Genomic DNA, 21,017 nt, shown 5'->3' with positions numbered 1-21,017 from the left:
CTGTTGATTGACCTGTCTCTTGGGAAACACCAATGCCGTGGATTCTTCTATTTTCTTCCTATGTCTTTCCTTCTGTTTTTCTTCTGTGTCTTTCCTTGTTGAATTCTGGTTGTGGAGGGTTTTTTTTTTTTTTTTAATGAGTTCTTACATAGTTATTGGTGTGACATAGCATAAAAGTATCAGCTCAGTGGCTGCATCTCAAACCAGAATCTTTTTGGATTTTTTTTCCTTTCAGCTCCTGCTAAGAGTTCAGAGCACTCTAATTTTGTAATAGATAGAGCAGGTATCTATGGGGTTAGGATTCTGTAATCAAGCTTGTTTATTTCTGAGCATTCTTTCTTGGCTAATTTCCATGGGGTTTCTGAGTTAATTGCATAGGGAGAAGAAGAAAAAAGAAAAATTCCGTTTTCCACAGTGTATTGACATGACTTTTGCATTTACATTTAATCATCTGCACTTCTTCTATCTCAGTTAGTTCAGTGAGCTGTCTTTATATTTACATATCATTGAGAACTGTATGATAAATGAGAGGTAGAATTAGAATAGAGGAAATCAGTACAAATAACTAAGTACGTATCAAGGAACGGTGCAGCCATCAACCACCACCAGATAACTTCAAACTGATTAAGGTATTGGAGTGTTTTTTATTTTTTTTCCCAGCCTGTGTTGTTTAGTCTTAATTTAGCTTGTAAAAGTTTCTGTTCCCAGCCCTGTGCTCTTTCTCTTCAGAGCTTCCCAGCTTTTGCTGGGTTGGAGCGGAGGGCTTACCAATAAGTGGATACAACTATCCAGAGCCACAGCGGGATTTCTGTGTTTATAGGAGCATGCACACACACACACATACACACACACAGAGATAGAGAATTAACAAATCAAATCTGTCACAATGTGCAATGTTAGGTATTTCCTACAAGGTGGAAAAAAGATGGTGATTATCCTGAGAATGATGGTTTCACCTCATGTCATTTATTGCTCTCTAGGTATTTTTGAGGTGAACACACCACAAACATCTAAAAAGTCTGCTGCATAGGCTATGAGCGAAAGGCCAGATATAATTGTATTTTAAATGCAAGTAGTATATATTTAAACTCTCTGCCTGAAGCTGGGGATCCTTAGGACAGCAGCAGTTATTGAGAGCTGTTGACCAGTGTGTGTGTGTGTGGAGGGGGGGTGGTGCAGTGGGGTGGATTAGGAGAAGAGAAAGCTGCAGGGCTAGTGTTGCTGACTCTTCCCAATCTTCAGGAGAAACTAGAAGTCTTTTTCTTCTTTTTGGCCACCCCATGTAGGATCCTAGTTCCCCAGCCAGGGACTGAACTTGTGCTCAGCAGTGAAAGCACAGAGTTCTCACCACTGGACCACAGGGAATTCCCTAGAGATCTGTCTCACATAAAATATGCGTTTTTATTTTTTTTAAATTCACTTTTAATTGAAGGATAATTGTTTTACAGTATTGTGTTGGTTTCTACCAAGCATCATCATGTATCAGCCGCCGGTCTACCCATCCTCCCCGCCACTTGAACATCCCCCCCACCATCCCACCCCTCCAGGCCATCACCGAGTGCCAGCTTGAGTTCCCTGAGTCATTCAGGGAATTCCCACTGGCTATCTATTTCACATATGGTAATGTATATTTCCATGTTACTCTCTACGTACATCCCACCCTTTCCTTTCTATCCTCCCCAGCCGTGTCCACAAGTCAGTTCTCAACGTCTTGTGTCTCCATTGCTGCTCTGCAGATAGGTTCATCAGTACCATCTTTCTAGATTCCATTAAAACATGCAACTTTAAAATGTACATGGGCCGAGAAAATGAATGCTTACAAAACTATCCATTGATGACCTCAGTCTGTCCACTCCCACCACAGTGAACTGGTGGTGATGAATGAACGTATTAAAAGTTCACCTTTTATCTCCCCTCTTCCCACATCATAACTCAAGACCAAATGGACATCTGAGGAGTTTATATTCCTCTCAGCCACCTTTTTCCTGTAGCAGCTTATCTGACCATTCCCCCATCACCACACGACGTACCTGGAGTTTCCCCTTGCTTTTCTGAAAGTGTGTAGGGTCTGTGCAGAAAGGAATGTGTACCTGCAGGCAGTCTGCTGCACTCACCCTAGGTCACTCTGTGTCCATCTCTCCTGAAGTGTCCAGGGCACACCCCTAGCACAGATCCCAGGTGTCAGTCCAGGCATATGTCAGGTCATTCAAAGTCAACAGCTTCCATAACTTTCCAGCAAGGTGGATCTCCCTGTGTAATCCCAGCAGGCCAATATAATTAAATTCTTTAATTACATTTCAAAGATAGGCTTAACAGAGTAAGTAGCTCCTGATCACCAGCTTCTGAAGGATTAAAGTACTCTCCTCTTCTGCTGCTGTGGAGCAGCAGCATCAGACTGCTCATTTAGTCACGGGTGGCCGTTGTCCTTGTTCTTCTCCTTGGCTAGACTCTTTCTGTTGGATAGATCTACCTGGTCTATAATCTCCATCCCTTACACAGAGCCCAAGTCTTGGTAACTATTCAGTAAATGTGTGAAGAAGGAAAGGTCCTGACCCCAGGTGGAATTTCTGTGTTACCTCTGATAATACAGAACAGTGTGTGTGGAGCAGAAATAGTCATCAAAGTCAGATGGATGGCCTCTTCAAAGGTGTGGAGAGCTTCAGCTCCACGTGATGTGGCTTCCCTTTCTGACTGTGAGTGGTGAATGATAGTGTTATTCTTGCTAATTACTGAGTCCATGAGACCAGTCTAAATTGATTTCTGTTCAACTGCTGCACTGAATTGCTTGCCTGTTGGTTGGTCTTCTCCCTAGGTTGTAAGGACTGCTGTGACCTTAGTGTCCTTCATGGCTAGGACAGTGTTGTTTATTGGATGAGTGAGGCTGTGTCTTATCCCAGATCTGCTCTGTCCTTTGTGTGTGCCTTTTCTTTTCTCTGTCCATGGGATTTCCCAGGCAAGAATACTGAAGTGGGTTGCCATTTCCTTCTCCAGGGGATCTTCCCGACCCAGGAATTGAACTCGGGTCTCCTGCATTGCAGGCAGATTCTTTACCAACTGAGCTACAAGGGAATCCCATATCCACACTGGGCAGACTTAAATTGGATCCATCAGTTTTCCTGCTTAAGCTGGTAGTTCCATATGGTGTGGCAGAGAGGTGCAGTGGAAACAGGATAGGATTGTAGGAAGCTAACTCGTCTCTTTTCTGGCTGAGTGTAGCAGAGTCATCATAGGCAGGTCCCTTCTCTGAGCTACATTCTGTTTACTTGTCCAGGAGAGACAGTGATACCTTCTTCATAAATTGGGAAGATAAAATAGGATGTCACTGGTAGAAAACCTTATAAAATACACTGTGATATGTATATGCTTTTGCAGGTAAGCTGACATGCTTACATGCTTGTCTGCCTTTCAAGGTAGGAGCAGGCTGACCCATGAAGCTCATTTCCCTCCTCCTTCATAACAGTCTTGTGAAGTTGGTGGCACTACCTCATCTTAAAGATGAAGATACAGCACTCGGAGAGACAGAATTCTACTCAAATTTATTCATCAAGTAAAGGCAAACAGAGTTCAGACCTGATCATCTGATGACAAATCTAGTCTTCTTTTCACCACCCAGCATCTGTAAGATTGAGTGTAGGGGGGAAGTGACCACTGTGTCCTGGTCCTGGATTCTGAATGGTGAGCTGGATTACCTGTGCTTGAATGTCTGTGTAATTTGTTAATGTGTGACACTAGTGTTAGTCTGAGTTAGTCTTAGAGTAGTGTTCAATTGATAGGTTTTTTTCCTTCCCTATCAAACATTGCACAGCTGGTTAGGTCAGAAGTTATCTGTTTTCTAGAACATGCTGATCAAGAAAGGGGTTGACATTGAATGACAGAAGAGCTGATTGAATGGGGCAGAATCCGCATTTGCCTATGGACCTTGAGTCTGACCTGGATTCGTAGCTGTTCGGTGGCAACCCCGATGCATAAAGGAGGGATGCCTGCCTTCCCACCCATCCCTCTCACATGGAGATTTCACTGTTGATTGGACGTTGGATCCTAACCAAGGCATTCTAGTTTGTTGCTTCTGGGGAGTCTCAAGTGAACCTGTAGAGACTCTTCAGTTACCCAGCAGGACCTCTGCAGCTGTGTGTGGAAATCAGGATAATTCCGGCATTTCTGAGAGCATTTTAATAGAGCACTGATTACAGATTGCAGGCACCTGGTGGTGTTTTTGTACTGAGGCTAAGGGTGCAGTTCTGAAGACAAGAACTGGGCCTGACACATTCCTATTTTCCTCTCCTGTTGTTTCCCAGGGCCTGGAATAGGCACTGAGACACCCTTATAGGGGCTCATCCAGGTTCTGGGCATGATTAACATGTGCTTTCAGGAGACCACCTCCCCCTGCCCTCCAATCCAGAACATTAATTCTCAGGCTGGTAATGGACTCCTGCCTTTGCCCAGGGCATGTTCTCCTTCCGGTGGCTCAGAGCACTGAGATGGTAGGAGGGGCTCCTGTTAGTTGGGGTCAGCACAGGGCCCTGTGGTTTGAGACTTGGCCAAAACAATTCTGTGCTTCTTGGACTATCTCAAGCTGTTCCACTTGGGCAGCCATCATTGCTTTTGGACTTAACACCCAAACGAGAAACACAAACTGTGAAAATTCAAGGGAGTAGAAGGTGAGAGCCAAAATTGAGGTTGACAAATCTATAGGCTAGGGATATTCTAGTCCAACACTCAATTTCATGCCAATTCATAAGAAAAAGAGGATGAATCAGAGAAGAGTCCCCACAGCAATAAATGATGTTTCTCTCTTTCCTTCTCTCTTCTGACATAGCACATATTCTCACCTTCCACAAACTCAGGATTACTGTCATCACTTGTACTTTAAAGAGCATCCCAGCAAAGTGGAGAACAGTGGTTAGCCCTCATCTTCACATTTGGTACTCTGTATGATTTGGATATTACCCTCTGGACTTCAGTTTTCTTACGATTCAAGGAAGAGAGTTGAATGAGCTAGACAATCGCTAAATCACTTCCAGCTGTTAAATGTGTAAGCTTAAGAATGCGCACATACCTACTTGCTCATGTCTTTCAACTGAAGTATAGGCAGCTGATAGGTAGGGCTCCTAATGTTGTCAAACAGTGGTTGTTGGTTGGCTCATTTGGAAGGTCTTGCTGAGATCTTCCTCAGTAAAGTCAAGTGGATAGAATTCCTCTTGCCAAGCCTTTCAAATGGGTGAAGCCAGGGGCTTTGCTGTTGGGGAAGCAGCTAAGGTTGCCTGAAGCACTGGCAGCAGAAGATTGAAGATACAGAACGTGTGTGTGGCAGGAGGTACCAAGGAGGGTCCAAATTGTGTTTTTGAAATACCAGAGGGGGTAATACAGCTCAGGAAGTGGCAAGAGGAGTTTCCCCTGAGAACAAGCAGAAATCTTTGAAATATGTGCCTTTCATTTTTAAGCCTTTTCCGGTTTGGAAACTAGCCTACAAGGTTCATAAAACAGCCCGGTGGCAGCCATCCAAGATCCTCCTGGGAGCTGGCTCCTGTTGTAAACGGCTGGTCTCCAAAGGAGGCTGACAAACAGCTGTGGTGAGGCTTCGGTGGGCACTGTCCTATTTTTGGAGATAGAGATTTATCATAGACTCTCTCCACTGACATACTCTCAACTCCCCAGTTTTTCGTTTGTGGAATCAAAACAAGCTCTATTCTGTCTAGATTATGTGATCTTATTTGCCAGTTTCACAGCGTGACCTGCACACCCAAGATGAACAGATATCCAGAAAGGATTTCAAACTCCGGCCTGATTCGTTATCTTTGTAGTAGCTGGGCAGGGATGATAACTCGTTCAACCAAAAGCAAGGCTGATCAGAGGCCAAACTGTGAAGCAGATGAATTTGTCTTGATCTACTAGGAATGTGTTTCTCTCTCATCTCTCTCTGCCTTTTTTTGTTTCTTTAATAGGAGATGATGAGGTAGGCCAAGACTCTGAGGATCTTGCTTCCTAGGTTCAGATCCTAGCTCTGTCCTTGAAAAGCTGCACGGTCTAGAGCAACTTACTTAGCTGTTCTGAGCCTTAGTTTCCTCATCTGTGAAATGGATTCTCACTCTCCCCTCTCCCACATATAAATGTATTAATGAGGACTTGCAAATACCGAAGTCTTTTGTTTAATTGTATGTGTCTTCTGTTGGAATTTGAGGTAATGGGAAAAGCTGGGAGAGAATCTTCCAGCACTGTTCAGATTATATTATGTGCTAAGTCACTTCAGTCATGTCTGGCTCTTTGTGACCCTGTGAACCATACCCCCAGGCTTCTCTGTCCATGGGATTCTCCAGGCAAGAATACTGGAATGGGTTGCCATGCCAGTCTCCAAGGGATCTTCCTGACGCAGGATCAAACCTGTGTCTCTTGTCTCCTACATTGGCAGACAGGTTTTTACCACTAGTGCTACCTGGGAAGCCCATTCAGATTACTTTACACAGGCACAAAATCATGAACTTGACCTTTGGGAAGACTGATTAAAGTTGAAATGACAATCCTTGGCTCAATCCATATGAGAAGTTTAATGACCTTATTGAAAATCTCATTTGTGAAACTGAACCACTGAAGGACAGAGTGCCTTGTCTTTGAGGCTGACAAGGTAAATATGTCTAACAGCACTTCTGGATGTGTCCATTTTGCACCCCTCATTGCTCTAAAGGATATAATGTCAGAGTATAACACTGATAAAACATCAATTACAGAAAACTAACTGAACTATCTCAAGAAATTTTAAAGTGACTATATTCTCCAAATAAGAGATTCAAGGAGGAAATGCTCTCAGAATTGATATCTGGAGACTATTTTGAGAAGGTTTGCTCTTATTTTTAGATTTTTAGAAAATCTGTAAACTTGTTTTAACTACATTTTCATTTTTTGTACATTTTATACCCTTAAAAAATTGACCATTGACCATCCGCATTAGGGCTTCCCAGGTGGTGCAGTGATAAAGAATCTGTTTGCCAATGCAAGAGATGCAAATGACATGGGTTTGATCTCTGGATTGGAAAGATAGTCTGGAGTAGGAAATGGCAACACAGTCCAGTATTCTTGCCTGGGGAATCCCATGGACAGAGGAGCCTGGTGGGCTCCAGTCCACGGGGTCTTAAAAGTGTCAGACACGACTTGAGCATACACGCAATGGCTAAATGGCTAGTATTATATTCCAGGTCTGTTCTAAAATAGAAATAGCTAAATCAAGAGAGTTTATAATTTACCTAAGATTTGAGTTAACAAATACAAAAAAGGCTATTTTATGCTTTTATCTTCAGTGTCAAGGAAGAAAAGAAGCATTCTAATTCAGCAAACAGTACCAAGCGTGGCACACAATTAAAATGTTTATTTTCGTATTGTCAGTCCTCATGTGGCTTTGTCCATATTTGGTGGGAATAGATTTGTCTATTATGAGTGCTGTCTATAAACAATGCTCTCAGGCCAACATATTGTTTTGTTGGTTTGCCAGCTAGCTGTTGGGTACCACAATGACATGAGTACTTGAAAATTGCAAAATGCCAACAACTGGAGCTTCTTTTAGTTTGTTTTCCCTAAACCCTCTGTTCTTTCTTTGATATGCCTAAATTCATTTCTAAGGCCTGCCTCACGCTTTGGATCAATAATCCTGTCACCATGCAATGAGCACACCCCAAATTGCCCTTTCCTTTGGTACTTTATTTCTCCCCATCACTGCAGAATTGGTATATGGGTACTATAGAACCAGCTTAGCTGGTCCTGGAAATTTAAGCTTGTGAATGTGGAGGTTCTATTACAGAATAAATCCTTCAGCAAATCCTCTGAATAGCATATTCCCAGCACCCTTTTTTTGTTGTTGGTAATGTTATTTTTTTGGCTTTGTCATATCATCTGTTAAAGTTAGGGAAGTGATCTCTAAGGCAGCTAAAAAAGTCCACCCACCATGTAAATAAACTCCTGTAAATATAGGTCCTGTGATCTGGGTGCAGAGTAGGGTTTGTTCTTTGGATATTAAGCCGACAAGAAGCATGTGCTTACTGAACATATAAACAAGGAAAGAGGAGAAGACAATAGTCTAGATTTATAATTGAAGCAGACATGAGTCACTGGCTTGGAGGATCCTGTGAACGTAATGTCTCCTACAAGAGGAGGGTTAGTATACACATGGAAGAGAAAGCCAGCCAGGTCTTAATGGTATTTGGTAGCCTGATGGTAGAACAGACTTTCCTCTTGTCCTTCCTTAGTCCTTCCTTAAAGAGCTAAGGGTCACGACCAGGGTTGCTGTGTGTGGTTGTACTGTTTTTGCATTGGTCCTGATGCTGGGAAAGATTGAAGGCGGGAGGAGAAGGGGACAACAGAGGATGAGATGGTTGGATGGCATCACCGACTCAATGGACATGAGTTTGAGTAAACTCCGGGAGTTGGTGATGGACAAGGAGACCTGGCATGCTGCAGTCCATGGGGTTGCAAAGAGTTGGACACAACTGAGTGACTGAACTGAACATGGAGTGTGTCTGAGGGAGCAGGTGCAGGCTGACATCTGACTGAACTTCCGCTCACAAGGCTGTGGGCCCTAGCATGTAGCTGCATTTGCTCAGAGGAAAGGTGGCATTTTCTTCTCACCAGAATCACTTCCAGGCCTGGATGGAATCATTCATAGCATCTGCTCTTCTTTCTCACAACTCACTGAAGGTGTAAATTTATCCACTTTCACCTTTGGGATTCCCAACACCATGTCTGGATGGCAGACTGATCATTGGATCTCAATAAAATACATTTTGCTGTGCCTTCCAGTTTGGGGAGAGAGAATGTACCTCAAAAACAATTTTTTTTCTTAAGAAACACACTAGTCAAGTTATAGTGGGATAAGAATACTGTTTTTCTTTGTTTCAAAATACAGAGATAATCGGATTAACATTTTGGCAGACTGTTTCCTAGAAACCTCTTTATGCATATCAATATCATACAAATTTGTATTCATGAGCTCGTTTTCTGTTCTGTAACTTCTGTATTATGTCAGTCATTTTTTCAAATCACTATCTTGAAGTTATTTTATAATCCATTGGTTGGAAGGGCTGTACTTTACTTTACCAATGACTTGAAGTTATTCGATAATCCATTGATTGGAAGGGCTATACTTCATTTTACCAATGAAGATTGGGTATTGATGGGTATTTAGGTTGTCTATAATGTTTCACTCTTAAAAATGGATTTGAAGTAAGCATGCATCATCTCTGATACATATAGCATTTCCTTTTTCTCTAGTGGAGTTGTTGGTTTAAAAAATTTCAATTCAAATACTAATCTTTGTAAGAAAGTAATTATACCTCTTCATAATCCTTAGATCAATTAGGGTGGGTTAAAAATGGCATAGTTTTCCATTCATAAACACGTATACCTAGAGATTCTAATTTACAAAAGAGCCAACTTTGCAAGATACATTTAGCTGCTGTCTTGATTGTGTACTTGGGATTGCGTGGAGGTGTTTTATAAATCATGAAGTGTTATACAAACCTCAGTGACTCATTACTAGAGCTTTACAGAACATCTGCCATGTACTCTCGAAACATGTTTATGGAGTCTTTATTGTATAAAAAATTCATTAAATACAGATTTTTAAAAAAAAAATAATGGTTCTTTACCTGGTTATTCAGTAGAATACATCAAAGATATCATCAAGAAAACAAGTCCCAGATCCTCCCCCGCCCAGATCGCCTGAGTCTGTCAGGACCTGGCATCCCGATTGATGTCCACGTACACGGTCTTTGTTTGGAATTCCCCCCTTAACATATTTTTTGGTCTATCTCCAGTATTTTTTCTAACAGAATAGGGAATATTTTTAGCTTACATACTTAAAATTTTTATTTTTCCTGTTTGGAAGTTTCTGGCTACTTCTAGGATATTTCTAGCAGATTTTCTGTGTGACTTATTGATTTAATCTCAATCTTTGTAAATCCTGTTAAGTCTCAAATTTGGACTCTTGGCTTGGTCCACTGTCCCCATCTAGTTTTGTACCATTGGCAAACCCATTCCTTAGCCCTTGTTGTTTCTACCCAAAAAGAATGATGAACTTGTAGTAATTGCAATGTTCAACTTTGAATGTTATAACCAGATTAAAGTTATCTGTCTATTCTAGTGGCTTATCTAACTCCCTTTTTAGATTCTAATTATAAGAACTTTCAGTTGAGAGTAGTTAGTAGTTGAACTGCATGAAAAAAATTGATAGATTGAAACGTTAGCATAATTTATTTAATTTATTCTCATGCTTACATGTATGGAGAGACTAAAGTTTTTATCCTGAGAACTGTCTTATCTAAGAGTAAAGTTGTTTAAGTAGAAGTAGAATTGCATATTTATTAGGTTGGTATAAACATAATTGTGGTTTTAGACTGTGAATTTTAAATCCTTAAAACTAGGCTTACATATATCTTTATTAATCAAAATAGGAACCATTACATTCAACACATTCTTGCCAATAGTAAATAAGTTTGCTTATGCCTGTAGTGTAAAAATCCCTTCTTTGGGATTTGATGAACTCCTAGAAAGTATTTTTTTCCTCCTACTGGTTTTTAGAAGCATTTTCCCTGCAAAAAGTTGTCGAAATGCCTAAAAAAGTGGTAGTCAGTTGGTGAGAGTTCAGCTGAATATGGCAGATAAGGCAAAACTTTGTAGCCCAATTCGTTCAACTTTTGAAGCGTTGGTTAAAAGAATAGGAATAAAACTATCATATGACCCAACAATCCCACTACTGGGCATATACCCTGAGAAAACCATATTTGAAAATGACATATGTACCCCAGTGTTCATTGCAGCACTATTTCCAGTAGCTAGGACATGGAAGCAACCTAAATGTCCATTGACAGATGAATGGATAAAGAAGTTGTGGTGCATATATATATGATGGAATATTACTCAGCCATAAAAAGGAACACATTTGAATCAGTGCCAATGAGGTGAGTGAACCTAGAGCCTATTATACGGAGTGAAGTAAGTCAGAAAGAGAAAAACAAATATGGTATATTAATGCATATATATGGAATCTAGAAAGATGGTACTGATGAACCTGTTTGCAGGGCAGCAAAGGCGACGCAGACTTATGGACTCGGGGGGCCATGGGGTAAGAAGGAGAGGGTAGGACAAATGGAGAGAGTAGCATGGAAACATAAACACTAACATATGTAAAATAGTCAGTGGGAATTTGCTATATGACTGAGGGAGCTCAAACCGAGGCTCTGTGACAACTTAGAGGGGGGGGATATGATGGGAGGTGGGAAGAGGCTCCAGAGGGAGGGGACATATGTGTAGCTATGGCTGATCCATGTTGGTGTGTGGCAGAAGCCAGCACAATATTGTAATTGTCCTTCTGTTAAAAAGAAATTAAGAAAAAAAATGCCTTCCAGTATCAACTGACAAACTTCAACAATGCAAAAACCGCGGTTACTTTGCACCATCCTAGCATAATAATCAGTAACCCTTACTTGAGTATACTTTTTATAAAGTTTATAAATTTACTTGAGTAAATTTTTATAAAGGAGCTAAATTTGACCTCACACTATCTCATTGGTCTTATGACACCAGAAAAAATAAAATTGATTTTTACTGCCTAACAAGTTGCATATTGTCCTACTACTAAGTGATATTTTTTGATTTTGGAGTACAATTACCATTTTTTAGATTATCTCTAAGTTTAATGATTGTGTAATAACATCTGACTTGTAACACTGAGTACTTAAATACTGTGAAGTTTAAGGGAAGCAATTTAACATTTCTCTAATTTGGCTTCAGTATGTATAGCATTCCCCAGCTCCTTGTCAAGGAAATCATGTTTCTCTCTCAGGACCTGAAGCCTGGAGGAAAAAAAGTTGAATACAGTGAAGCTTGAATCGTATTTATCCTTTAGAATATTACATTGGACAGTGTAGGGGGGCAATGGCAGCAAGATGGGAGTGGTCCTAGAGCTCTTCTAGGAGGCATCCAAGTCACTCAAACCAGGGATGATGGAGATGCAAATGAAGGTAGAGGTTGCAAGGATGGAGAAGATCTGGTGGAGCCTAGAAATACTGAACTGGATCTACAGAACTTGGTGATTGATTAGTTGTTATGGAGACTTGGAGGTTTTGAGAGACAGGGCGGAATCTAAATTAACTCTTAGGGGAATTGCTCAGTTGCCAGCTAGACACATGGATTTAAAACCAGAAAGTCAGTGGGAGCTGGGTGAATGATCAGTGTCATCTAGTTAAAGCTGAAAGTCAAGGTGCATTTGTGGAATTTCAAAAAAACAGTGCCAGCGTACAGAAGTCCTTTCTTAGAGAATAACCTTATTTCTCTTATTTATAGGTTGTTTGAGGTCACCTCATTCAATTTCCCATGTACTAGGGGAGACCAGCTAATTCCACGCCCCCCCCCAAGCCCCCCACAAAGTTTTCCCAGATGTATCCTGTTTGCTGTTAACTTGGAGACTTCTTAAAACTTAGTGTCAGCTGGTTTTGAGTGTATCTACCTCAGGGTTAAGTCACAGTAACTAGTTTGAGAGGGTGAAGTCTAAAACCAGGCATTCTGGTTACTTGTTGGCAATGGGCATATGATTGTCGCATAGACCAGATTACTTGTGTTGTCATAGCCAGTGCCATAGATGATCAGAAGACTGCATGTGAAGTATGGCAAGTGAATGAGGTTAGATGAATCAGTTATCTAATCATCTTAAGCTAAATAGGAGGTATCTCTGTTTTACCAGAGGAGGCCTTTACTTCTCATGTGAGAAATATTTAAGCGCCATCAGCTGTACCACCTTAGATCGACCTGGAGGATAGTGAATGCACTGCCATAGGGCATCTGCAGTTTTAATGAGTTCCTACCACCTCTCCTTGTCTCCTGCACACACAAGGCAGGTGCCAGTTCAAGTACCGGAAACTGAAAATATTCACGTTGGAGAACGAGAACATCTTACCCTTCTACCCTTTAACTTATCGTCTGCCTCCTTTGTGAGGTCCTTGGAGTTTATGACTCCTCCTGGAAAGGAGGATTTCCTGACTATTGGTAGTGGGTGGAGGATCATCTCAGTACAATAATCGTGTACTGACAAAGTGGTTATGGGTTAGATGACTTAAAGGGAGAAGAAGATACATGAAAAGGCTTGAGGGAGAAGAAAGCCAACTGCGATTAGTTTCTACAACTACCACTTAAGGCAGCCAGCCACTTTGACTTGCAAATCATATTGTAGGCTGGTTTCTTGGATGGAAAAGCTTTGTAATTATAGCTTATAGAAGCTGTGGACCAGGAAGAGAGAGAACTTTCATGGGTTGTAGGGGAGGAAAAATAATTTTACTCTTCTGCATTCTCAGCTGCTAGCTAAGCAGAAGTTGTTCAGTTGTATCCTACTCTTTGCAACCCATGGACTGGAGCCTGAAGAACCCATGGGCTCTTTTGTCTGTGGAATTCTCCAGACCAGAATACTGGAGTGGGTAGCCGTTCCCTTCTCCAGGGGAACTTCCCGACCCAGGGATCAAACCTAGGTCTCCCGCAATGCAGGCAGATTTTTTATTCTTAGCTGAGACCCCTGTAATAAAAGATTAACAAGAGAAAACCCATCAGAAGTTTATGAACATGTACACCTGGTGTGTACCTGGGAGATACCCTGGAGAAATGAGTAATTCCGGAGACAGCTTAGAATGTAGGATCACAAACCATCTTGGTAGGGAAGAGGGAGGGGGTGTAGACCTCTTCGGGGGGAGAAAATGATTTTTAGGAAAAGTGAAAGGCCCTTACAGGACTCGATGGGAGGTATGACAGTTGGTGACAAAGTATGTCTAAGTGTGTGTGGACTTCTAGTTGCCTTTCCTGTGACAAGAGTCAGTCTTTCCGCGTGGATGAAACTCCTGGAGAGGGAACTTATGACAACTGAGTTCCTTTGGAGGATTTGTCTTTAGACAGATAAAGGGAATTCAGAGGAAGCCTCTCCCCACATTTGCTGTTTATTCTGATGCTTTTGGCTCAAAACAATCAATATACTAAAGCGGCATATTTCCGGGTGGCATATCCTATCCCCCTTCAGGGTCATGCAGATTGGAGGGACGCTGGTCAGAGGTATACCACTGCTGTGTGTTCATCTTGATTTTCTTACAAAGGGGTCCAGCTGTGGGCAGGGCATTGATTTACCAGCAGGAAGATCTAAGACCTGAGAAATATGCTTGGCTGAATGGAGAAAAGAAGTCCTCTGCATCCTCTTCCTGTCCTCATGAGAATTCACTCTTCCAGCCCCACCGTTCCTCCTTAGACTCTCAGTTTTTCACCTAATTAGGTGTCAGGATGGCTGCCGGAGAACCAGTTAGTTGATTAAAACTACAGATGCCAGTTGTGATTTGGTGGGGGCAAAGGAGGGGCCCAAGGGTCTGCGTTTTTGGAAAGCTCTCCTTGCCAAGTTCAGATGCGCAGTCAGGTTTGGGAGACACTCCTAGATTATTTCTATGAAGCTACATTAGTGTCCCTTTTACTTTCTGATTCATTCTCTTCTAATCCACTGTCAATTTCCCTTTTCAGAGTAGCATCAAAAACATACACATGTGCTCACAGGTGTGTTCATGTCCTTGTCCTGAACAAAAATTTTAGACAGTTTCCAAATGGAAGGCTACATTTACTCAGTTTCTGCAAGATTGTCTTCTGTTTTTCTTATCTTAGAGCGTTAATTTAAAAATTCCATTTTAAGTATTCATTGCGATTCAGGCACCAGAATAAGTGATTTGCACGCATTGTTTCATCTAATTCTTTTAGCCCTTCCATGAATTAGGTGAGGATCTTCCCACGTGAGTAAACTGAGAATCTGGAATTTTAAGAGGTTTACCCACATATAGGTCTTCAGTTTGGAAATAAAATAGAACCCAAGTTTGTTTGATTCCAAAACTTGTGCTCATTGAAGTTACTGGTTCTATTTTTCCTCTTTTTTTTTTCCCCTCCCTTTTGTTCTTGGCCACTGAATATCCATATGAAAAAGCAACACAAGGTCATTTCCATTTCTTACCTATTTTTCAAAAGATGAGCAGGATTTCCTATGAGTCTGTTAACAGGTGAATATTGCTTTTCTTTCTTTTCTTTTTTCTCTTGACAGATTTTGCATAATAAAATGATAGGTTTCTATTTCTTTTAACCACAATTTTAGAAAAGTATGAATCTGAGTTGGAAAAGCAGAAGCCTTGCCACTGCTGGTAAGGCGCTGGTCAGAGAATGCCTGATGAGTTTGGGAAGATGACTTTCTTCAAACTTCTTAGAAGTTTGAGGCCACTGTGTTACCATTGGCTTTCTTATGCCTGCATCCCTAAGTGCTGAGAGGTGAGAGACCTTGGAGCTAGAAAAAAGCTAGTTTCTCTCTGTTTAAAAAAAAAGTCCCTGTAAATTGTAATATCCTGCCTAGCAAAGTCATAGGGTAAATCACAGTGGGAGAAATTCTGCTTGCTAACTTCTTAGAAATCATGGGATATCAGCTGGAAGTTGGCATGTCAAGAAATTGTGTCGTCATTTTGTACTCAGCTAGGATGAAGAACCTGCTGGCAATGATATCATGATCTGAGCACATCGACCTGGCCACAGATCTGTATTGAAGGATAGAGGATTTTTTGTTGTTGTTTAGTAATAAACACCAACACTTTTTATTCTTTATTCTTGGTGCCACTGAGAAAACCTACTTAAAGAATTGAAAGCAGGAGAAATTTCTTTAACCAGGGGAATGTTCTTTTCTTTTTTTTTTTTTTAATATATCTCTTTCCTTCTACAAAGTTACAGGTGTGGACCAGTTATAGGTGGACAGCTGTGTCGGTAACATTTGTGAATCTTGCATTGGGAGGGATGTTCCATGTCTTCCATCATAAATCATCTGGATTTAAGGGAAATCTTTAACATAATCAGTAGTCAACTCCTAGAGAACCAGGAGCCTATGTTAGTTATTTCTTATATCTCTAATACTGAGCATTAGGGTGGCATGTGATAGGTGTTTATTTACCAATTGCCTCATTTGTAAAATTCATCTAGAGTCATCTGTTTTCAACATCTTGCCACACATTCTTCTTCTCCCTCTCTCTTACTCCACATTTATGTGTGTGTGTATCAATAGATACAGTTTTATAACTTGAAAATTTTGCTAAATCACTTAATATGAAGTTGAAGACATCATGACACTTCACCCCTAAAATAATTTATAACATATCTCCTAAGAACAAGGACATCACCAACATAACCAAATGCTATCATTTCATTCACAAAATTTAGCATTGATACAATAATATTGCTTGGCACATTCAGCTGTTCCTCGGTGGCTCTGCAGTAAAGAATCCTCCTGCCATGCAGGAGGTACAGGCTTGATCCCTGGGTTGGGAAGATCCCCTGGAGAAGGAAATGGCAACCCACTGAGCAGCTCTTTGAGCTGCTGTTGCCATATATAGCTGTGTGATTGATCCCTCTGCAGGATCTCTGCACACTCTATACACCCTGCGTGACCTCTGCATGTACACTATACAGCCCATTGGCCTTCTCTGCACCTTTAGTTTTGATTTGTCATTTGTTGAACAAATGTTGATTACTGATTAAGATATTGATGACAACGTCTAGGATGACTGGGATGATGGCATAGAAAAGAATGACTCGTTTATTCAAGTTACAGTTGATTTTTTGGATGATATATAGTTAAAATTCAGATTGACCTTGAATGTAATAGACGTAAATAAGCATAATTATGACCTTTAGGGAATACAGCTTGGAAAACTAAATATAACATGGGGACTGTGTATGTGTAACTTTGAGGGATTGGGGAGAGAGGGGACCCACTGTGAGTCAGCAACATGCTGCTTTATTTTCTTAATTATTGGGCACACAGTGCCAGTTAACCACAGGAGCATAGCATGTGGAAACTGCTGGGTAACATTTTCAAAACACTTGGCACTGGTCAGATATTTTTTTAGAAGTCTGTGTCCGCTTTGGCTGAAGGAAACTGGAGAATTTGTCGAGGGTCCAGAGCATGGTGATGAGAGGCAGAGGAGTCCTGGAAAATAGGACCCATTAAAAGAGGCTAATAAATAAGGATTAATTACTTAACTTGATCCAAAGCAGCTGAAGGGTGATTAAATTAATGGTCTTCTGTTGCATATGTAGTTATTATGTGGAAGATGATATAATTATTTCCTCTATGAATAGAATTAGGGAAATAGATTTATATTAGAGTTCAAGGAGATTTCGAAGTGAACCTCTTGACTCTAAAGATTTCTTGACAGTTGAAAGACTTCTCAACTGAAAATGGTGGAATCACGGTCCTTGTAGAATGGGAATGGGGTGGGTTCCACCTGCTAGTTAGAGTCAGGTGCAGTTGGGGTGGAGACCGACACACTTTCTAGATCCCATTTTGTGCTGTTCATCTCTTTGTGTTGAATTTCTCATTTTCAGCAACTAAATCTGTATTCCTTTTTTGTTTGAATTTTTTTCAGTTACTATAAATGTGAAGGCCTTGCTTTTAATGATTGAAATATATAATTCATTTCAAGCAAGTGAGAGATTAAACCACAAATTGAAAATTACCTCAACTGCAAATAAACTTGCTGCTCATTTTTTTTCATTGCAGTTGATTTACAGTGTTTTAGGTATACAATGAAATGACCTAGTTACACACACACACACACACACACACACACACATTCTTTTTAAGATTCTTTTCCATTATAGGTTATTATAATATATTGAATATAGTTCCATGTGCTATATATTAGGTCCTTGTTGTTAATCTATTTTATATATAGTAGTATGTTTCTGCACATCCCAAATTTTTGATTTATACCTCACTACCCCTTCCTCTTTGGCAACCATATGTTTGTTTTCCATATCTGTGAGTCTGTATGTTTTATAAATAAGTTCCCTTGTACCATTTTTTATTTGGATTCCACATATAAGGGATATCATATGGTACTTGTCTTTCTCATTCTGACTTACTTCACAGAGTATGATAATCTCTAGCTTCATCTATGATGCTGCAAATGGCATTATTTAATTTTTTATAGCTAAGTAGTATCCCACTGCGTTTCTATACCACATCATCTTTATCCATTCATCTGTTGATGGCCGTTTATATTGTTAATAGAATTTTTGTCTTTACTGGATAGGAGTGGGGTTGTTGGATCATAATCTACTGCTCATTCTTGTATGTCTCTTTACAATATTGCCAATTCCAACCTGCCTTTTCTTTTTCTTCTCTAGAAAACCCACTGTGTGCCCTGGTTACTTGGTTGACAATGAGTGCCAAATCTGCGATCAGCAAGGAAATTTTTGCACCTCTTGATGAAAGGATGTTGGGAGCTGTCCAGGTCAAGAGGAGGACAAAGAAAAAGATTCCTTTCTTGGCAACTGGAGGTCAAGGCGAATATTTAACTTACATCTGCCTGTCAGGTAATAAAAACTGGATATGAATATTATTAAAAACGACTTCTGTTTTAAAGCAGTTAATTCTAGTGTCCAGGAGGGTTACAGTTCAAGGCTTGAACATGGCTGCCCTTCCACTTTCTTCCTGTTATTCTTTGTCTTCTTTGATCCTTAGAGACTCCTGACATCTTGACTTTGGAGGTTGCCTTATATGGAGAGGTAATGAAGTGCAGTTTTAATGTGTTTTCCATTTCATTAAGAGCATCTGTTTGTCCATACTTTCCCTTCACTAGGGCCTTGACATAAAGTGGGCTATCCTCTTGAGATTTTTGTTTTAGAATACCTCCTTGTATTTGGATAATTACTACTACCAGCAGCCTGAGTTTCACGGACTTTTTTTTTCCTCAACAGTTGCCAATAATCAGTAATAGTTGGTCTCAAGATAAATATCGACACTGTATGGAATGTGAGAAAGTAGACTCAGTTCATAAATCACAGCTTTGCCCGACAGCTGTTCCTTGTCAGGAAGAGGCATCTGTTCCATTAAGCTTAGAATTTTGCGTGATTATTTTTTTTTTTCTCTTTCTGTTTGTGATTGTAGGAGATCTGTGGAACTTACTGTAGATTCATCCCAAGTTTTTTGAGATAAAATTTGGATAAGTTTTCTATGGAGCTATGGGTGATGCTAATCTGAGGACCTGGAACGTTTGTAATGTTTCTAATATTTCTTGTAACTGGGCAGTGGAAAAATTAGGCTTGCCTTTATTCATCTTTTTTTTTTTTCCCCTAAGTTTCTCCAGTTGTGACTTGGCAATAAAACTTTATTTTTGGACCCATTTTTAGCTTCTTCTTCTTTTTTTTTTTTTTTAAGAATTAAGCCTTTGATCATTTCTTTATCAGAACTTATTTCAGGGTAGAGATAGCTTTTTTCCAGAAAGAAGATGTAAAGATAACAGAAGGACTGTGCCTTAGTTCAAAATGAAATGGAAACAGAGAGCTGTTTGGTAAGAATGCCTTCTCAGTGGTTAGAATGAGGATTGACCCTGAAATATTGGTCTTTCTTTAACCCCAGTAGTGATTAGGTTAATAAAATTGGCAATGGGTTGGAAGACATTTGCATTCCTTTAGTGTGCTGGGCAGTGCTTGCTATGCAATAGGGACTCAAGATTTTAGTAGCCTCTCCTAATACCTTCCTAGTATGTTGTTAATGAGGTTCAGGTCTTGAAAGCATTTTCACATCTTTAAATTTCAGTTCTGGAGTTTTTGCTTGTACTGATAGTGAATAGAAGGCATTAAATTAAATTTTGTTTTGTTTTATATTTGGGCTGAGCTGAACATGGGATGAGCATGGACGCATAGTGATTCTAATTTTCTTAAGCTCAATTCTCTCAACGTTCCCTTGAGATTTCTTGAAGACAAGTAGTTGCAGAAAAGGTGGATGAGAAAAGGGCATTTTTGTTTTTGGCCTCACCCGGGTGGCATGTGGGATCCTAGTTCCCTGACCACAGATTGTACCTGTGCCGCCTGCACTGGAAGTATGGAGTCTTAACCACTGGACCACGAGGGAAGTCCGAAGAGGATGGTTTTGTTTACCTTTAAAGCACATGCTATTGTCAGCCTGTTGCTGATCGTGAAGTCGGTAATGTTATCTGGGTCCTCTAACAGCCTCCTCTTAGTGAAAGACTGTGACCATTTCCCCTGCCATAGCGAATAATAACTGGGGACTTACTGGGTAACTGCATTTCCTTTATAAATTACCAGGACCTTCAGGTTGAAAGTCTGAAACTATGAGACTTGCTTTTCTGTGGCATTCTAATGTTAGGAGAGTCTTGAGTTCTGAAAGTCTTCATCCTTTTCATGGATTTGAATTTTGAGAGGATTGGTTGACAAAGCAGATCTGACATTGAAGCAGCGGGTTTAATGGAAACTGGGGCAGGAGAAAGCCAGGTAACTTTGACAACCACGGTTTTTTTGCAGTTTGAATTTTCTTACAATTGAGAAAGAAGCAGCCACCTTTAGTTTCTATCTTAGGCAAAGCGTAGAGGCCTATCAATACATCTCTGATAAAGCATTGTTTTAATTAACAAGTAATTATGAAAATTTTATTAAGGAATTTTTATATACTGAGCGGGGGTTCAGTTACAAAAGCTCATGACGCTTACCTTGTTCAGTGGGGAAGGAGCAGTAGTCATTAATATTTTACTCACCAAAATAAACATTAACTGTGAAAAGGTTAAAGAGGAAAAATATAATGATTTGAAAGCATGTGTTAGGAGGATTTGGCTTGTTTGAGAGAACCCAGAACTGCAGGAAAAAAGTAGAGCTCGTTGGTTCTGAAAATAGGTGGTGTGGGTGTGGGGAGCATTCCAGGCAGAGGGAAGGGCGGCTTCTTTGAAAGGTGAGCTGGATTCTGAGTTCCTCCTTCTCTCCTGTTCAGTCCTTTTAGTCTTTGTATCTCAGCTTACCTAGGAGACTTTGCAGTGGAAGCAGGGCCCTGGGTGAACCTCCTATGCTTTCTGGGAGTCCAAGCCCTTCAACTCCTGTGGTTTGGTTGATAAAAACCAGTTCTCCATGTTGAACAGGCAAAATTTGTCCAAATTAAGGCAATGTCTGCAAATAATTTTTAACCACATTTCATACTG

At 40.4% G+C, this 21,017-nt stretch overlaps 1 protein-coding gene across 2 annotated transcripts in view; it reads left to right on the top strand.

The window, feature by feature from the left end:
* The window catches only part of STXBP6 (syntaxin binding protein 6), a 258,992-nt gene that overhangs the window by 56,007 nt on the left and 181,968 nt on the right, over window positions 1–21,017 (top strand). Inside the window, exon 2 of one of the 2 annotated variants that reach the window (XM_043922658.1) lies at window positions 18,214–18,402. The exons of the other annotated variant lie outside the window; for it this stretch is intronic. Within the exon in view, the coding sequence (XP_043778593.1) occupies window positions 18,249–18,402 (154 nt within the window). The 5' untranslated portion in view covers window positions 18,214–18,248. The remainder of the gene's footprint in view (window positions 1–18,213; window positions 18,403–21,017) is intronic. 2 annotated transcript variants of the gene reach the window in all.

This window comes from Cervus elaphus, chromosome 13 (assembly GCF_910594005.1).
Source record: "Cervus elaphus chromosome 13, mCerEla1.1, whole genome shotgun sequence".
NCBI lineage: Eukaryota > Metazoa > Chordata > Mammalia > Artiodactyla > Cervidae > Cervus > Cervus elaphus.
The sequence above is the reverse complement of the archived record's forward strand: the minus strand, read 5'-3'. Positions and strand labels throughout refer to the sequence as shown.